Source organism: Rhinichthys klamathensis, unplaced genomic scaffold (genome assembly GCF_029890125.1).
Source record: "Rhinichthys klamathensis goyatoka isolate OS25496 unplaced genomic scaffold, OSU_Roscu_1.1 h1tg000101l_1, whole genome shotgun sequence".
Lineage (NCBI taxonomy): Eukaryota > Metazoa > Chordata > Actinopteri > Cypriniformes > Leuciscidae > Rhinichthys > Rhinichthys klamathensis.
In genome coordinates this window covers 1,115,692-1,136,273 of record NW_026606640.1, presented here as the reverse complement: position 1 = coordinate 1,136,273, position 20,582 = coordinate 1,115,692, and the positions used below count along the sequence as shown (strand labels likewise).

At 35.5% G+C, this 20,582-nt stretch overlaps 1 protein-coding gene across 1 annotated transcript; it reads right to left on the bottom strand.

Annotated features, from left to right (window-relative positions):
- Nucleotides 1-16,303: 16,303 nt before the first annotated feature.
- LOC130086853 (5-hydroxytryptamine receptor 7) lies at nt 16,304-19,156 on the bottom strand. Its single transcript, XM_056253072.1, is given in 3 exon segments — nt 16,304-17,505; nt 18,590-18,996; nt 18,998-19,156. Coding segments are annotated over 3 exon segments (1,281 nt in total). The 5' UTR covers nt 19,118-19,156; the 3' UTR covers nt 16,304-16,751.
- Between the last annotated feature and the right edge of the window lie 1,426 nt (nt 19,157-20,582).

Sequence of the window (20,582 nt, the reverse complement as noted above, 5' to 3'; positions counted from 1 at the left end):
AATCAAGGAAATTTCTCTGGCTTTTCTTTCTTTTTGCTGTATCAAAAACGTACCGAACCGTGAATTTTGTGAACCGTCACACCCCTAACATATATATTTATTTACATTTGAATACAGTTATTAAAGACCTGTTTGTGAAAGGTTTTTTTTATTTTTATTATTGTTTATGTTAAAACTAGGGGTGTGACGGTTATTATATAACCGTGAGACCGACGGTTATAGTTGAACACCGTCATTCGAACTCTATAACCGCCAAAACCGTGTTATTAAAATATATTTCAGATAAGGTTATACTAATATCAGTGTTGGGGAGTAACGGAATACATATACCAGTGTTACGTATTCAGAATACAAATTATGAGTAGGCCTAACTGTAGTCTCCACAGAACAAAAATTGTAAAAAAAAAAAATTTGTGTTCGCATTTATGAGGAAAAAACAATGTTACGGACATGAGCGCTCTGAACGCGGCACTAAAAGATGCTTTAAAAATTTCACAGACACATCAAACAGAAAGCACAAAACCTTTCTTTAAAGTGCATTTAGTTTTGTATTAATTGTATCTTAATTTTAATCAATGTTTCATCAACCAATTGCCTGGATTTAATAAATAAGAAGTAAATATAGCAGACGATAAACACGGAGGCGCCGGCGCGTGAACTGGAGCTCATCTCATAAATGAACCGAAACTCAGCATATAAGGTAGCCTACTTGCCTCACAGACAGGTCTACTTTTAAACAGAACAATTCAAAACGTAAGAAAACAGACTGCAGACTGCTCTCTGCTTATGTAATAAGCAGATAATCCGTATGAATTGTGTATTTCTCTCTGGCGCGTTGACTACTGGGAAGATCGCGAGTCAGCATCGTCAACCTCATCTTTGCAGCCGACACTGGCAAAGAAAACACTTGTTTATTAATAAACAATTAAAATATCTCATTGCTATATTTTACATATTCATAATCATTACTTTTGCCGGTTCTTTGTGACAGATTTTAGGTGCTTATTGGCAGCACCAGCCTTACATGTTACACCACCGCATCACCGCACCCACCAGAATAAGCCTGTTTGATTTTTTTTTTGTTAAGGATTTGTTTACTGTGTGTGATTCATTTAATGGAAAGCTCAAGTCACTGCTAGTTGTCTGGCTGTTAATTTTAAATAAACGTAGAGCAAGTAGCAGTGTCTGCTCGTTTATTCAAACTAAGTTGTCCTATAACAGACGAACGTCGCAACGCTATGTTTTGTTGTTGTTGTGAAAACCAAATCTTTTGTATGTGAAAGAGCCATGCGTTAAAAGTCAGATGGCACAAAATATGAACAAAATAAATAAAATAATTGAATATTGAATTGCATAGCATCATATTTTTCTCCATTGCATCGTATTACATTGAATCGCATCGCGTTGAGTTGAAATCGAATCGCACCGCATCGTAATAATAGTGAATCGCATTGCATTGCATCGGTAGCTGCTTATATGTAGCCTATCTTTAATGTATCGAATCGTTGGCTAAGCATCGACATGCGTATCGCCTCAGTTATGGAGATGCACATCCCTAATACCTACATAGGAAAAGTAACTACATTTACATACTGTGAATGGTTTTTTTTAATCGAGAATTGTTTTTGCATCGAAAATCGCTATTGAATCGAATCTTGAGCCTAAAAATCGGAATCGTGACATTTTCTGAATCGTACACCCCTAATATAAACACACATAGCTGTTTGCTTGGAACACCCCTTTAATTTTAAATTTATTAAATCACATGTAAGGTTTATAAATAGTAGCTAAAGGAGAGTAAACTGATACCCCCTTTATTTTCTCTACCTTATGCCGTCCGAAAGGGTATGTGATTTTCTTTCTTCAGATGAACACATTTTAGAAAAAATAAACTAGACTTTTAGAAAAATTATTCATCTCTTGTGTTTGTGTTAAATACTGCAAGTGAATAGACACCAAAATGCGGAAGGTCGAAAAAGTCCAAGAGCATTGTAAAGCTCACATGATAAATCCAGAAAACATCTTGTGTGAACAACACATCAGGCTGTACTGTATGAAGTTTCTGGTGCATGCACTTGCATTATATTGGCTTACAATAATGGATAATTTTTCAAAAAATCTTTGTGGAAAGAAAGTCATATACATCTGGAATGGCACGGAAAAAAAGAGATTTTTATTTTATTTTGGAGTGCACTGTGCCTTTAAAATTGACTACGGTTTTAGATACTGCAGTGGATACTTACTAGTGATGGACTTGTTTCTCTGTTGGTGCCTGTTCTGCTCCGTAAACATTGTTCCAATGCTTGATCTAAAAAAAAAAAAGTTAAAAAGTGTGTTAATAGATTATTGATCTGGGTGACATAGGACCATTTTGAATGTGTTCCTTGAATAAATTATACAGGTTATGTGTTATATAAATCTGGAGAATCCTTACTAAAATTAACAATGTTTTGTGACACTAACCAAATGGTAATAAATTATTGTAATCAATCCACCATAAAAAACATGGTTTCTACACCTTTACTATAATAAAAACCATGGTTAATTTAGCAAATGTCCTTAAAAGAACAGCTCATCCAAAAAAAAGAAGAGTTCTCTCATTATTTAGCCTACTCACCCTCATGTTGAAACTGTATGAGTTTCTTATGTAGAACCATAATTAAGATATCTTGAGAAATGCCTTATTTGTTTTTGTTTTTCTCATGCAATGGAACATACAGTTGTTTTATTCCCAACATTCTTGTGTTTCACAAAAGTAAGTTAGACATTTATTTTTGGGTCAGCTAGGCCTGTATAAACTCAAGAAGATAGAAGATAAAACATTGTCTGGAGGGTTTGAACCAGTGTGCCTTTGAGCAGAGTGTCCATGTTCTGCCTCTATTTCACGTGTTTTTTATGACAATACTCACCATCTGAAGATCGTGTGGCTGGATAATATTTAACGTTACTCCCAAAATGCCTGGATCATGAAGGAAACACACAGCAATATTAGCTATTTGTTTTTACTTAGGCTACTAACAGAGACATTTGCAAAAGCTTGCAAAATTGACTCACTCACCAGCTCCAAGACATATAATAACGTTAGGCCTAACTTTAACGTTAAATCCCGCGATCAACAATTTAAAAGCCTAGTTTGCAGATTCTTCTAGACTCGAGTAAAGGAGTGTGGTTTGAGTTCTTCTGTCTAAAGAGACAATGTTCTCAGTTCACTCATTGTAAAGCTCCAATGCTGAGTTTTATTTTATTTTTTATCATAAACTAAGTTAGCTGACAATATACATGCTAGCTCAGCACATAATTAGCCTAATACATTGGAATACCGTACTAATATCAATATTTCTCTAATCGCGTTTAGATTCTCAATTTAATACACTATGTTTTGATGTATTAGAATTTGTATAAAATAAAAAGTTATTTACGTTACCTTCCGTAGATTGCAATATGTCCGTTGTTCGTTGTCCATATTCCTTGTTTGTTCTTCATTTACATCCCGCAACTCGCTCAAAATAAACATTTAGCAGTCCGATGTAAAATAATCCATGTTTTAAACAATGTAAAAGCCACAAAACCGAAGTAGGTCCCGAGCAGCAGCACACACACCCACTCACTTCAACTGACGTATTCAAACTTGACTCGTAAAGGCGCGCATAGTTGTCATTGGCCAGATTCCTGGATGACAGTCAGAATAACCAATCATGCTCAAAACAACTCGGAGAGACAGCCAATAGTGTGAAAACATTGCAATAACAGGACAATATGAAATGTTTTAAAAGAAAGAATAGGAAAAAAATATACACGTGCTATTTAGTTGTATTTGTAGGCTGGCTGTTATATTTAATCAATTGTTTAAATGTGTTTTCATTGCAGTGCATGATTAAAAATGAAAGATAAAAAATGAAAGAAAAAAAATGAAAGATAAAAAAGAAAGATAAAAAACGAAAGATAAAAAATGAAAGATTAAACATACAGTAACTTGTATACCATATATAATAACATTTATTTATCACTGTTCTGATAAACAGCAATTTAATAGAGCAAACAGTATAATTAAACAGAGCAAACACTGCATATCTATTCATATACAATTCTGTATGACGTATGTGAAAAACTAATGGATTGGTATCATGGTGGTGACATTAGAGTTACATTCATGTGACCCATAATGACCCTTTTGCACTTTCACAAATTCTTGACCTTTCCTTTAGAAACACTCTAATGCCTAATAAATGTCAAAATGCTTTGTGGTACTGTTACACAACATGTTGGTTTAGGGTTAATCCCTCTGTCCAACGCAACACTTGCTAACATTGGCATAATTAAGTTACAACATAATACCCTGGGTTTCACAGGCAAGGCTTAAGCCTGTAGTCCAGACTAAAATGCACGTTTGAGCTGTATTACCTGAAAGCAACTTGTAGGCTATACTGACATATCTTATGTCAGTGCCATTGTTTTGTCTCAAGATGCACACCAGTAATGTTTTTTTCTTCTAAGGTACATTTTTAAAAGCTATAATTGAATGCCCAAATTTAACTAAGGCCTAATCCTGGCTTTATATCTAAACCCTGTCTGTGAAACCGGGGGTTAGAAATTAAGGGGTTAACCCTAACCTTAACCCTTGTCTACAGACTTTTATTTAACAGCATGGATACTCCAAGGTGTTGACTGCAGTGGTTAGGTCTTTAGCATTGATAAAGGACAAAGATCTTCTCACTGTGACAGTCTGTAATGTATTTTAGCAATGATTGTTTGTAAGGATTGTCCCTAAAATAGAGCTATTGATGCATTCAAGACATGTCATAAAGATCGTATTTACGAATTGAACACACATGAACGCCACCACAATGATGAAAATAGGAAGTTATTTACTGTAAAATTAGGATTTTTTTTTTACAGTGCAGTATGAACATCTGTTCTGAACTAGTTCTGGCTGTCAGTGGACGTTTAGATTATGGCCAGATTGGACATCTTTTATTTACGTAATTTATTGACTGTTTCTGGATGTCAACGGACGTCCAGATTATAGTCAGTATGAACGTCTTTTCTCAACTAGTTCTGGCTGTCAGTGGACGTTAAGATAATGGCCAGATTGGACAGCTTTATTCACGTCATTTATGGACCATTTCTGGATGTCACCGGACGTCCAGATTATAGTCAGTATGAACGTCTTTTCTCAACTAGTTCTGGCTGTCAGTGGACGTTAAGATAATGGCCAGATTGGACATCTTTTATTTACGTAATTTATTGACTGTTTCTGGATGTCAACGGACGTCCAGATTATAGTCAGTATGAACGTCTTTTCTCAACTAGTTCTGGCTGTCAGTGGACGTTAAGATAATGGCCAGATTGGACAGCTTTATTCACGTCATTTATGGACCATTTCTGGATGTCACCGGACGTCCAGATTATAGTCAGTATGAACGTCTTTTCTCAACTAGTTCTGGCTGTCAGTGGACGTTAAGATAATGGCCAGATTGGACATCTTTATTCACGTCATTTATGGACCATTTCTGGATGTCAATGGACGTCCAGATAATAGCCAGTATGAACGTCTTTTCTCAACTAGTTCTGGCTGTCAGTGGACGTTAAGATAATGGCCAGATTGGACATCTTTATTCACGTCATTTATGGACCATTTCTGGATGTCAACGGACGTCCAGATTATAGTCAGTATGAACGTCTTTTCTCAACTAGTTCTGGCTGTCAGTGGACGTTTAGATTATGGCCAGATTGGACAGCTTTATTCACGTCATTTATGGACCATTTCTGGATGTCACCGGACGTCCAGATTATAGTCAGTATGAACGTCTTTTCTCAACTAGTTCTGGCTGTCAGTGGACGTTAAGATAATGGCCAGATTGGACATCTTTATTCACGTCATTTATGGACCATTTCTGGATGTCAACGGACGTCCAGATTATAGTCAGTATGAACGTCTTTTCTCAACTAGTTCTGGCTGTCAGTGGACGTTAAGATAATGGCCAGATTGGACATCTTTATTCACGTCATTTATGGACCATTTCTGGATGTCAACGGACGTCCAGATCATAGCCAGTATGAACGTCTTTTCTCAACTAGTTCTGGCTGTCAGTGGACGTTAAGATAATGGCCAGATTGGACATCTTTATTCACGTCATTTATAGACCATTTCTGGATGTCAACGGACGTCCAGATTATAGTCAGTATGAACGTCTTTTCTCAACTAGTTCTGGCTGTCAGTGGACGTTTAGATTATGGCCAGATTGGACATCTTTATTCACGTCATTTATGGACCATTTCTGGATGTCAACGGACGTCCAGATTATAGTCAGTATGAACGTCTTTTCTCAACTAGTTCTGGCTGTCAGTGGACGTTAAGATAATGGCCAGATTGGACATCTTTATTCAGGTCATTTATGGACCATTTCTGGATGTCAACGGACGTCCAGATTATAGCCAGTATGAACGTCTTTTCTCAACTAGTTCTGGCTGTCAGTGGACGTTTAGATTATGGCCAGATTGGACATATTTTTTCAAGTCATTCATCGACTAATTCTGGATGTCACCGGACGTCCAGATTATAGCCAGTATGAACGTCTTTTCTCAACTAGTTCTGGCTGTCAGTGGACGTTTAGATTATAGCCAGATTGGACATAATTTCTCATTGTCATTAATCAACTAATTCTGGATGTCAATGGACGTTCAGATTATGGCCTGGACGGACGGACGTGATATCAACCTGTTTTGTATGTCCACAGACGTCGCTTGCTCAGTGGGATCTCTTTAACCAAGCATGAACATAACACACTAACACATTTCTATTATTCAAATCCCTTAAAGGTTCGTTAGGCTGCATAAAGTCGACCAGAACAGGCAGCACTTCCTACAACACCCTATGTACTTGTTACATCGTAAGAGGAATGGCATACAGCCATATACAGACCAGATGATACACCTGCACCTAGAGACAACCACAACGCAGCCCTGAATATTAGCAGAGACCACAACAACTAGATGAGCCTTAAAGACAGATTCCCTGCAAAGAGAAAGACCTCATCGACTAGCCCTCGACACAGATCCTCAGCTAAGACCATGACAACCAAATCCCCTCCATATGCTGGCATAATGTATCTTGATCTTCAAGCAGAAGGAGCAGGATGATATTATTCTGAATGATATCAATCCACAATCGGACTTGTGATGCAGCCTGGAATCATAATCACACTATGTTCGTTCGTTTGGCTAGATAAAAACTGGCCCCCAGACTGAACATGGTTTCTCCCAAGGTTCCTCCTCTGCACTGACACTACTGGATGATGACATCACTGTTTTCTGCAGAGCTGCTTATAGCTGAATTGAACCCATTCCATAATTGATGAACTTTACACAGTTATTGAATTGAACTGAATCGACATTGAATTGACTTCAGCTGAATGACACTATTGTCTTTTAGAGCTGCTTTTCAGCAGAATTGAATTCTGTTTGCGTCATGGAGTCATTTTCCTGTTTATCACTGTAAAGCTGCTTTGAAACAATCCGCATTGTATAAAGTGCTATATAAAAAAATTACTTGACTAATAACTCTATTAATCTATTATTAATTGCAGAACTTATAAATTATTGTATGTTTTTTTCATCCATGGCTGACAGTGTTTTCTTTTTTTAAAAGAATTTAACAAGAATACTTAACAATCACTCTGAGTCACCCTGTTTTAAATTAGGCCATCTGCAAATAAATAAATAAATATTTCAGGATTTCATTCCAAAACACCCCAAACGCAGGGAAGATTTCAAGGTGAATCTATTGCTAGCAGTTTCAGAAGCACCGGCACACATATCGGTAGAGACACGTTCTTAAACCTACACCATGTACAAAGGATGGAAGAGAGATGTTTTCCAGTCTGAAAAGATACTCCAGATATTGATCTTCTATATGGCTATCAAGCTGTGGAAGCTACATTTTTCTTGCTTTACATCCTGCTGATCAAAAAGAAGTTCACACTATATTTGCTACTTTTGGTTTGTTTTATCATATATAAAACATAATCAAGTTTGTCGCTCCACCAGCCAGATCTTTGAATACTAGTTTAATGACACTAATTCCACCTGGCATCATATAATTGCAGCCTAAACTTACAAAGGAAAGTCAGAATGACCCTGTCAGTGCTCGGACCTCCCGTCTGTTGTTCTTCAATACACCGCAGGCCCCAAGCAGATTCCACACAATACGCCGCTCCATGTGAACATGCTCTCCGCCGCTACCTCTGAAACAAAGAAGTCTCGAGACTAATAAATCACACAGTCCTGAAGGACAGTCCCAAACGCGCTGAAAGTGCGAGGAGGCGATATTATTAGCCCAACATCATCGGGGCTCTGGCACACAAACTGGACGTATGCAGGCTAACACTAAATTCTCATTAAGCACTCTATGCATGTTGGACGTTTTTAAAAATATGCCTGATCTATTTCCAGGAGCCTGAACTTCTCCTTCCTTGATAAGGAGCTGTAATTGGCCAGCTGTCCTGGCTGTTAAAGTATTGCCCTTTGATAGAATCAGACTACATCATTAACAGAACTTCACAATCGGTCAGGAATAACACCTCAGAGATTTCTCCACAGCGGTATCATTACTAACAAGAAGTCAGGGGTTAATGGATGACAGCAATTACGAACAGGTATGAAAGAGAGAAAGGACAACCTCTGTAGATGCTGATTGATTTGTTCAGCTGTTTTATGCTGTTAATTCACTAGCTACTGTGAAATTATTAAATGTTCCCAATGGGAATGTCACAGGAACTGGATAGGAGCTGCAGGAAAAAAGGAAAGAAAAAATTGAGGCTTAACTGCATGTGGAAATGGCTTTGAATAGCCTGACAAAGACCGCTTGTGGTCATCTTTGGGAGCAGAAATAGAATTGTGCTTTAGTTTTTTTTTTGGATAGAGCACCAGCTTAAGTGATGTTTCGATGTGTGCATACTACTTTGAATTGTATACTACTTTGAATTTGAACAGATTCATAATGTGAAAACTGATGTTAAATTGGACATTGTGTTACCATAGAAACGGTACTTTAAACCTTTTAGAGAGCTACATTATTGTGATATCAACTTCAAATTTGGAACACAATTTGGTTAGACGTGGCTTTGAGTCCAAATTATTTTGTAAACTTTTTTCACTTACATTTTATTTTTTTTGAGAAGCTGGCTGCCATTGCACTACTAATCTAACTCTTCAGTGAACCTTGAGAAACAGCTAGTCTATCATACATGTTATTGTATTGAGATGCGGAGTAAACATTTCTTATTTAACATGACTGAATGGCATACCATTTATATTCATATAGAGCAAAATATGTGGCTTATCATGATCAATATGTGGGTTCCATGAAAAATATTCGGTCACACTTTAGATTAGGGTCGAATTATCACTATTATTAACTAACTATTAATTATATGACTTTTGCCTCAATAAACTCCTAATTACTGCTTATTAATAGTTAGTAAGGTAGCTGTTAAGTTTAGGTATTGGGTAGGATTAAGGGATATAGAATATGGTCATCCATAATAATAATATAATAAACTTTATTTTCTATATCGCCTTTTCTATATCTCAAAGCGCTTCACAAGAATAGAAACATGATACAACATACAATTATACAAACAATGCATTAATGACAGAAAAAAATAAAATAAATAAAAACATATTATGAAATGTTCGATCAAATCTAATCTTCAAAATTTCCGGCATATTCGAAATAATTTAACCATGGGTGCAGCTAAAACATATTTTTATTCAATGATTATTTCTCATTCTGACTATTGCTTGACTACCTGGTCTCTTGCTTGCCCCACAACACTTAAAACCATAGAAAGTCTTTATAAAAAGGCATTAAAAACACTCGATAAAAAAACGCTATCCCACCACTATGTCATGTTCTAAAAAAACATAGACTACTGGATTTTCAAAATATGATCAATTAGAAAATGGCGTGTCTGATATACAAGGTTCTACATTCCCTCGCTCCTCCACCGCTGAAGGACTTTATTAAATCTAAAGAAAATTCGCAGAGGACCACGCGAGCCTCCACCAGAAGAGACTTAATAATACCCCACAGGCGTACCACCTTCGGTCAGACGGTCCTGTCTGTCCGGGGCGGGAGTCTGTAGAATAGTCTTCCTATAACACTGACAGAATGCCCTACATATAGCTACATAATAGTCCAGTTGAAAAAATGGCTATGGGCAAACCAAAGTTGCACACATTAGTGGGTATGTTGTATCTTATTCTAATTTTTTTTGTTTTGTTTTTTGTAATGTGTACATGAATGAGTGTTTGTGAAGTTGAATGATTTTTTAAGTTTTATGTGAATATTGTATATAGGACTTTTGATAATTGAATGATAAATGATGTAGATGTAAATTTTATTCTGTAATGTTTTGTGATCTGTGTGATCTTAGTACGTGGGACTACGGATGGAAATTAGCTTGTAGCTACAATCCGGCATGTTTACATGCATGTATTCCATGTTTGTTCATTAACATGCACTGTCCCAATCAAATAAAATAAATAAATAATATTAATAATAATATGGCAATTACGAACAATTATGTAAAAGCTACCCTAAACAAATACATTTTAAGGGATGATTTAAAAACACTAAGGGATTCAGCTTGCCTAATCTCAGCTGGCAGGGAATTCCAAAGTTTCGGAGCATTTGAAGAAAAAGCCCTATCACCCATGGATTTTAAACGAGTAAGCAGAACAATTAAAACAGTAATATCCTATACTAAACCTAAACTAATATTGACAAACTATATATAATTTGAAAGCTTACAATCTGTTTTTAAATGTGGTGATTGATTTTCAAAATAAATTACAGAAGAGCCGTAATCTATCAATTTGCAACAAGAATATTTTCATACTCCTAAGGCGTGTTAAGACCTTTATTTTGAAATAGTGATGAACATGAAAATCATGAAAGAATGGTATAAACCTTTGTATAAAAGTTTGTTTTCATGCCAATAGTTCAAAAGATAACATCCATTATTTATTTTTTTAGAAAAAAAGGTCTGAAAATATAGTAAATGTCTATAATAAAATTATAGATTCACCATTTGTGATGTGGCAGCTAGCTATAACGCACATCCGTCTTCTTTTTATGTGATTATTAGAGGTTGAATTCATATCAAAATATGCCAAACTTCCCTTACTACTTCTGAATAGGATGCCTACTTCATAAATTGTATGAAAATTGTGGAAATAATGGTTCAGATCACTCAAAACACATATGGAAATGGAGGCGGCCTTATATGGGCAGTAATGGAGTCTGGTTGTGCCCTAGTGGAAGCGTTCGGTACTGCGCCCAAACAAAATCTTACTGAAAGCTCATTTTTTGAGATATCAACCTAAAATTTGAAACACAACTTGGCTTTGATTTTCTTGCAGTTTTAGAGTCCACCATGTTTTGAAAAAATATATTTTATATAAAATATAAATAATTAAATTTTTACATTTTACATTTTCATAAACTCAAACTTCTATAACTTTTTTTCTGTTTCACTTTCTTAATTTATTTAACTTCTACAAATATTTGCCAAATTTCTTCTTTAAAACAAGACCAATCTTACATCTATATTCCAAAGCATTCTTGAATTACAACCATTTAAGTTCGGATTGTGCATTTTCATGTTTATTCAAAAAAGGGGGCACGACACTTAAGAGGTTAAAAATATATTTTAGGTATATTTTTAACTGTGCGCCGGAAATGATCATTGTAATTGTAACAATGCATTGCAATTTGCAAGTATTTCAAAATGTATTATATACAATAGTATATTGTACAAAGTACAGCTAAGTAATATTTGTTAATTAATGTCCATTTGTTATTGAAGACAACGTGTGCAATTTTTAGTATTGGAATAAGCCAAAGGTATTACTGAGCATATACTTTTTACTCAAATACACTTATGGTATATCGCTTGTATGTTCGCTTGCTTGTATATTCGAAGACATGATGTAATGAATCAATTCGTAATGAATTTGTAATGTACTTGTAACACAAAGTACACTTTAATATCACTAATCAAGCATGCAATTAGTCCCTACACAGGCATATACTTAAAGTATACTAAGTATACTTGAAGTTGTTCCAATTTACACTAAAGTACACTAAATACACTTAAAGTTATTATTTACTACAATTTAATTACAACTAAAATATACTTAGTACAAAATTAGTTGTTCCAAAATAGCACACTTCAAGTGGACTAATCATTAACACATTTGAAGTACTGAATTAGTTTGGCTGCAAGTATACTTAGCATACTTTTTTCACCAGGGAAGAGTGGATCCTTGTGAGTAAGTAAATCTACTTTGACTTCACTCATTACCAACATATTTTTAAACTGTCAGTGTTTGGATTTCATGTTTGATAATCTGTAAATCTGGGGCAAGAAAAATATAAACCTCACCACAAAATGATGTTTAATACTGTTTACTAATAATGTTTACTCCAAATTGACATACATTTGACATACATTTTAACCCTTTAAGTGTCACCCCCCTTTTTTTGAATATACATGAAAATGCACATTTCGAACTTAAATGGTTGTAATTCAAGAATGCTTTGGAATATAGACGTAAGATTGGTCTTGTTTTAAAGAAGACATTTGGCAGATTTTTGTAGAAGTGAAATAAATTAAGAAAGTGAAACAGAAAAAAAGTTATAGAAGTTTGAGTTTATGAAAATGTACAATGTAAAAAATTTAATTATTCATATTTTATATAAAATACATATTTTTAAAACCTGGGCGACTCTAAAACGGCAAAAAAATCAAAGCCAAAAATCTGAACAAGTTGTGTTTCAAATTTTAGGTTGATATCTCAAAAAATGAGCTTTCAGTAAGATTTTGTTTGGGCGCAGTACCAAACTTTTTCACTAGATGACAACCAGACTCCATTACTGCCCATATAAGGGCGCCTCCATTTCCATATGTGTTTTGAGTGATATGAACCATTATTTCCACAATTTTCATACAATTTATGAAGTAGACATCCTATTCAGAAGTAATATGAGAAATTTGGCAGATTTTGATATGATTTCAACCTCTAAGAAACATAAAAAAAACACGCATGTGCATTTTAGCTTCCTGCCACATCATATAATTTTTTTCTTTATATAAAAAATAAAAAATCAGACCTTTTTTTTTTTCAAAAAAATTTAATGGATGCTATCTTTTGAACTCTTGGCATGAAAACAAACTGAGGTTTCTACCCTTCTTTCATGATTTTTCATGTTCATCACTATTTCAAAATAAAGGTCTAAGAGTATGAAAATATTATTGTTGCAAATTGATAAATTACGGCTCCTCTGTAATTTATTTTGAAAATCAATCACAAAATATGGAAACTAGAGATTGTAAGCTTTCAAATGATATATAGTTTGTCAAGATTAGTTTAGGTTTAGTATGGGATATTACTGTTTTAAAAATGTAAAGGATTTGGGCCCACCGGTGGGCCCGTGATGAAACTAGATTTTCATTTCCCAAAATAAATGCAAGTGCTTGCAAGGCAGCAAATGTGTTAACAGTGTTAAAGGTTTAAATAATGTTAGGTTTTAGGCTTAGTTTTTGTTATGCTATTTTTATGACACTCAGAGTCAAATCATTGTACAGTGTGCAAATCATCATTTACTTGGCTATAAATTGTTAAAAGTAGGCAAGGAAAATGAGATTAATCACAATTGATTTTGAGATTTTGTGACAAAAGAAACAAATCTTAATTCAGTATATACAATTATTACAAAGACACCATTGCTGTAAGTTACTATTTGAATTCAGTTGCATAAACTACCGGTATGTTAAGTACTAGTTTGACCAACTTGCAGTTAGACAAAAGGTAACCAGTCTTACTTTTCAGTTTCAAATTAGATCTACCTTTTTATGTAACTGATTTTAAAAAGTTAGGACCAGTCTTGTAGAAAAAAACGTAGTTTACTAACTTTTAAGACGAGTCTAAGCAGTTTATGCAACTTGCCTAAGAACATATAAATGAAAGTCAATGGGAGATTTGCTTAAATATTTTTTTAAATATCTTATATTTAAGATTTGTAAAAAGAAAAAAAGGTAAATTTGAGGAATATCAAGACAGTGCTGCCTTTCAAACACTGTTATTGTTCAACTGAAAACAGCCAACCAGCCAATTTTTTGCCAGACTGCATGGAGAACATAAAAAAACTATATCAAAGTTCATTTAATAGTGATCATTGAAAGTGAAATTTACCATTTCAGAATGATGCTATCTAGAATTAAACTACAGGAATACAGTCTTTAACTTAATTATTTACAATATTAAACTGACAGGTATACTCTGTTAATAAAGTATACAGCTATTTCTTATCACATTGAAGCCTTAATTCAGAATATTTTTGCAGGTACATTGATTCCAAAAAGCCCCCTGGGAAATGGACAGGAAGCAGCCCTCATGCTGTGCTGCCGTAGATGGAAAAACAAGACTGAAAGACTCAGCAGGGCAGCATGTCACTGTCACAGAATTCAGAAAGAGGTACAATTTACGAAGCAGTCATTCATGTTCAGTTCTGGTATAACAAAACCTCTTGTATAGATTCTGAAACTCTTTGAAAGGCTTTCTCATTTTAATTTTCTAATATACTAATAATATTCTAATAATCACTATAATACCAATATAGCTATCCTATGCTTTTTAGTCTTGGAGGCTTGACGTATTACGCTGATGACATCCGCATTAATTTCCACTTCTGCTTATAGAATAAAGGACAACATGTCACCTCAAATGGGATGCATGCAAACCTTTATTTTCAAAATCTTTAAAGTGTAATAATGAAAGATTAATGTGGACTTCGGTTCATGTAGAATAGTTTAACCAATACTAAAGCACAATCTCAAGTTTTTTTTATTTTTATTTTTTATAATTAATCATTTAATTCAATGACCACAGTAATTTGTCTTTGTGAATGAGCATATGATATATTTATTTTCCTCACAAAACCATCCCCCAAAATTTGCATCTTCTATAAATTCAAACAACAGCTGGTAGAGCAGAACAGATTTGTTGTTTTGTGCTTGTTCGGTGCCCTCGGCATCTTAATGATAAACTTCCATCTTTTTCAGGCCTGTAATTCTTTTTTAGGCAATATATTGAGACGATATTTATTATCGGTCTATATTTTGAAATGTTATCTGTCAATACAGGCTATTTAATTGTGTATACTCACTTCCCCTATTTTTAATATTTAAAATTAATATTTAATTACTTGCCGTCTTCTAACACTCAACTTTTTTGTCCATTATAAATATATATTTATTTAGACAAAACAGTATAATATTTATTGCTAATTGGCCATAACATGAAAAAAAATAAGCTGCATAACATGAATATACTGTATATAGATATAGTTGGTCTGTTTTTATGTTTTTGAACTGGTTTCTTTACATTTTTATTTTGAAAGGAATTTTCCATTTAATTGTATTAATTTTATTACATTTTCATTACATTTATTTAATTTCAATAGTTTTATCATAGTAATTTTGACTGTATTGATATCAATTAGAGCTGTGCTATGTTTTTTAGTCAGGTGGCCCCAATCTTTCTTTCACTGCAATAATGATTTTTTTTCCACATGACTTTAAACCTACTTCAAACTCTAACTTATTCATGTCCAGTACTTTTTCTTACAATACTGTATATGCATAGACGTTTCGAATCCAAACGCGTGGTCACTAAAATGCTTGACGAATACACAGCTTGACTTAGTGTTGATGTATTGTTTACCATCTGTTGGCCAAGCATGCTGACAGAAATTAAAAGCACCTGCCTGGTGCCCAACTCTGCCTTTCTCACAGCTAGAAGACAATAAATGACTTGCTTCTAATAATACAACTATAGGCGAGACACGCTCAGCTTGGTGTCACATTATTAGTGGCAATCACTGATGGTCAAATCAGGTGACTGTTTGGAGGGCAAAAGGGACGGGACTGCAACGAAGTGAAGTGTTCATCTTTATGATCGCTTGTACACTGCATTCTTTATTGTAGTGTTCTAATATTGCTTTATAAATTTGTCATCAAGTACCTGGAGATCGTTCACCCAAAAATGAAAAATCTGTCATCATATACTCACCCTCATGTTGTTCCATACCTGTGTGACTTTTTTCTGTGGAACACAAAATATATTTTTAACAACATCTCAGTTTTTTTTTCAAGGGGGTCCAATGACCTCCATTATATGGAAAAAAATTAATAAAACAAATCTTTTCTAACTTAGTAAAGTCAGAGGTTTGGAATGATATGAGGGTGAGTAAATGGTGACAGAATTTATCTTTTGGTTGAACTGTCATTTATAATCTATAATATAAAAATGGCACTTCCGTGCTGCCATGGGTTCATTATTATTGAGGACTATTACTTATATAATATAAACAGCACAAAGTATACTGCATGAAATATGAACAAGATACTGGAGGATTCCTTGCTCATTGAAATTTTGATGACTGTTTTTCCCCTTCTTCAAGCTAATTTTACAGCAATATGGTCTAATTTATAAAGCATTTTATACAACATTTCATGAAGTTTTACAACCGTTCCAATTTCACTTAATTGAAGTCATTGCAATTCGACTTAATTGAAGTGACTGAAAAGCTCCTCCGCGAGGGCAATAAGGAATTTATCAAAAACGTCTCTCAGCCTCCGTGTGCCTGCATCAGTCCCTAGAGAGACATAAAGGGTACAGACAGCCTACAGCACCGGGTCAGGTCTCTCAGCAAGTTTCAAAGCCTCGTGCATGCTGGCTGCCGAGAGCTTGCGGTTGATGTTCCGATAGCGGCAGCGAATGAGGTTGTGGTAGGTGGTCCGGAGGTCCCTGTTGAAGAATGCATAAATGAAGGGGTTTATGAGTGAGTTGGCATAGCCTAGCCACAGCAGCGTCCTCTCCACCCACAGAGGCACGCAGCTGCATTGCACCCCACAGATGAACGGACGCGCCGTGGACAGCAGGAAGAAGGGCATCCAGCACACGGCGAAAGCCCCCACGACAATCCCAAGGGTGGCCGCCGCCTTCTGCTCCCTTTTGAAGATGGAGATGTTTTTACGATCACTTTTGAGATGGCGAGAAAAGCTCACGCACTCTTTCACCTCCCTCTGCAGCTTTAGGGCCGCAGTCACGCAGTTCACGCTTTCCTCGTCTTCCGCTTTGGGAAAGCCAGCGATCGTGTGCTTGGCAGCACTCACCTTCGCCACCCTGTATATCCGGTAGTACATAATGAGCATCACGGACATGGGGATGTAGAAGGCCACGGCAGTGGAGTATATAGTGTAGCCCAGGTCCTGGCTGATCAGACACACATTGTCATCGTTGACATTCTGAGCCCATCCGAACAGTGGGGGTAGGGTGATGGAGGCAGAGAGAAGCCATACAGAAAGCACTATTTTGGCCATGCACTTTCCACTCTGTCTCACGGGATACGTCAATGGCTTAGTAATGCCCAGGTACCTGAGAAAATGGAGTGGAGAATGGGAAAAATGAAAGAAGGCAGAAAAAAAGAATTGCTAAAGTGCATCAGTCAAAAACTGCATAAAGGTGGGCAATTTCACAGTGACATTCTTTGCCCTTCTTTGGAATATTACAATGTAAGCTTGAAATAACTTCTTGAAAAGAGACCCCTGCTTTTTGTCAAAAGGGCTAAATCTCAGTAGCTATAAGGTTTTGAGTGTTTTTGAAATGGTGATTTTCAACATCTAGTTGAATTTTGAATTCTGTCTTCTAAACTAAAATTTCAGAATGATAATATATTTTGTAAATGTTTGTTTAGTGGACAAGTGAACATAAAACCACAGTGACATGCATTCATACAATATTTAAATCTATAAAAAGTGGTAGCCTGCAATACCTTAAAAAGCTATTTCTACCTGATTTAAAATTGTTAGTATTTATTTAATATTTTAAATAAAGGTATAAAACCTGCTAATTTAGTATATCCGGTTTTCAGTGTATTGTATGCTGTAATTTTATTTAATTATTTCATCTATCTCTTTCTCTTTACAGTTTGGCTGATTTTATGAATTGTGTTTCATAATTCATCCAAGTGGTTGCTGCACACTGGTGGTTGAGGAGAGATTCCCTGATATGATTGTAAAGCGCTTTGGGTGTACAGAAGTAGGCTACATATGAAAGCGCTATATAAATTCCTCATTCATTCATAATTAGATTTATCTGAAAAGTCTATGCTGCTTAATGACAGTCCAACTAATATGCCCGCTGCAGGTAGGCTAAATGTGCGTGCGTGTTTTTTCCTTCTTGGTCATTAATGTTGAAAATGTTCGGTGGCTTATTTGTAGGCAAGTCTTAAGGGTAGCCTATGTATCTATAAAGAAACTGACTTTAAAAAATAAACCCACCCTGAGAAATTTTCACTTAAGTAAAAAGTGTGACTTGACCCGGTCTCCTCAACATAAATAGCTAAATATACAGACTGAATAAAACATTTAATCTGAATGCAGTAGTTAATTGATTAGTTTAACTATCTAATATCTAGGTTAGCTTTATATCATACAGCACGTATATCTGGTAGACCTACCTGTCTATGCTTATGACACACAGTGTCATTATTGAAGCGGTGCAGCACATCACGTCCATGGCGATAAAAACATTACAGAAAACACGACCAAAGATCCACTGTCCTCCTATGAGGTCAGTGATGCTGACAAACGGCATGACGACCACCGCCACCGACAGGTCTGCAATGGCCAGAGAAACGATTAAATAATTAGAAGGTTGCTTTAGTTTCTTAACGAAACACACTGAAATGACCACCAGAAGATTCCCGCAAACTGTTAAAAAGGTAAGCAAGGTCAGAACTCCTCCGACAAGCACTTTCTCAACATGTCCGTAACTCAAAATCGGCTCTCCGCATCTGGTCTCGTTGTCCATAAAACTTGGCGCCGGCAAATTTGTAGTGGTGTCGTGCATCTTATTAAGAAATCGGCACATCCATCACTTCAGATGTCAAACTGGTCATGAGAGCCTGCACGCGATCCTTCGTCACCGCCGAGATCATATTGACTGTCGGGAGCTGTCCTTGGTTCTGAAAAGATGTTGCTCTCATTATCCATAAGATATTAGAGTCCAAGTTAAATACATTATGTGTAACCACACACTTATACTACACTGATTTTCTGGCTCTATCTGAAATAATTGAAGAACATCCCAGCTACACGCGAAGAGCCACACAAATTGTCAAGTTAACGCTCCCAGAATGAACCGCGCGCTCTTCACGGCTTTTATTTCATTGGCGTCTTGACAGTGCGTAATGACGTGAGGTGCTTATAGGCGTAACTCTTTAAAATGGCTTTTTTCTACTACCATCTCATGGCCTTACATAGAATTATGATTACCAATTGTCGGATCATAGTGGTATTTACACTTTTATAAAATGCAAACCACTCAAATTGAACAAGTTTAATTGCTACCTTAAGTAAAATCAAAGTGATACCACAGTTACAAAGTGCTTTTCATTGCACTTATCAGTTTCAAGTTTAAATCCTCTGAAAAAGTTGAGTAGAATCTATTGTGGTTATAATAAGATGTTTTAATTTTTGAATAAAATATGTTTTCCAGGAGCAATGTATTACAAGTGACCATACTTAATATAAATTGTTACAGTTTCCTCTTATTGCCTCATGTGAATAACTTTTATAGATGTCCTATTTAGATTGATTCCCCTTAAAGGGATTGTTCATTCAAAAATGAAGTAGATATTTTGAAGAATGTTGGTAACCAGACATTTGACGTCAATGGCTCAACTATCTGGTTATAACATTCTTCAAAATATCTTCTTTTGTGTTCAACGGAAGAAAAAAACTCATAGGCCTACAGGTTTGGAACAGCATGAGGGTGAGTAAATGACTTCATTTTTGGGTGAACTATCCGCAGTAGCTTGATTGGCAAAACAAACTGTTTAATAATGGGAAAACAGTTAACACAACTGTTCAATGATATATTTTCTTAGATTTAAGAAGTAGCATGGTGAATAGGTGAATGAAACTTTAAGAAATAAGGAGAAAATTATTGAAACCTGTAAAATGCAGTGTATAGCATTGAATAAGATGTGTTAGTGCAGATTAATTTCAAATAATCATTTAGAATTGCAGAGAAAGCTGTAGTATTTGTGAATAAAGCTTCTAAAATTGGATGAACACTGATGCAGGAACAGTGTTTGGCTTCCAGTCATCATTAACTGAGGTAGGATATGATGGTGTCTTCTGTCTCTACAGATTGACCCAAGCTCACACAACGAGGGACAATGGCAGTCAGAAAAACCCTGCAGGAGAGAAATAAAGAGGTGAGGCCATGTATTATTCAAGAGGAGTAAAAAAAAAAAAAAAATTGGACAGCAAGGACAGGTAAGAAAAAGAAATGGACGAGTGGCTAGAGAACAAGGGGGAAGGAAACATGGAAAGAGGCAGTACAAATAGGAGGATCAAGAGAGTGACAGGGGAGACATCAGGGACAGTTTAAATTAAGTTATATGTAAGTGGCCATTGTAGATTCATAATTTATGTATGTCAAAC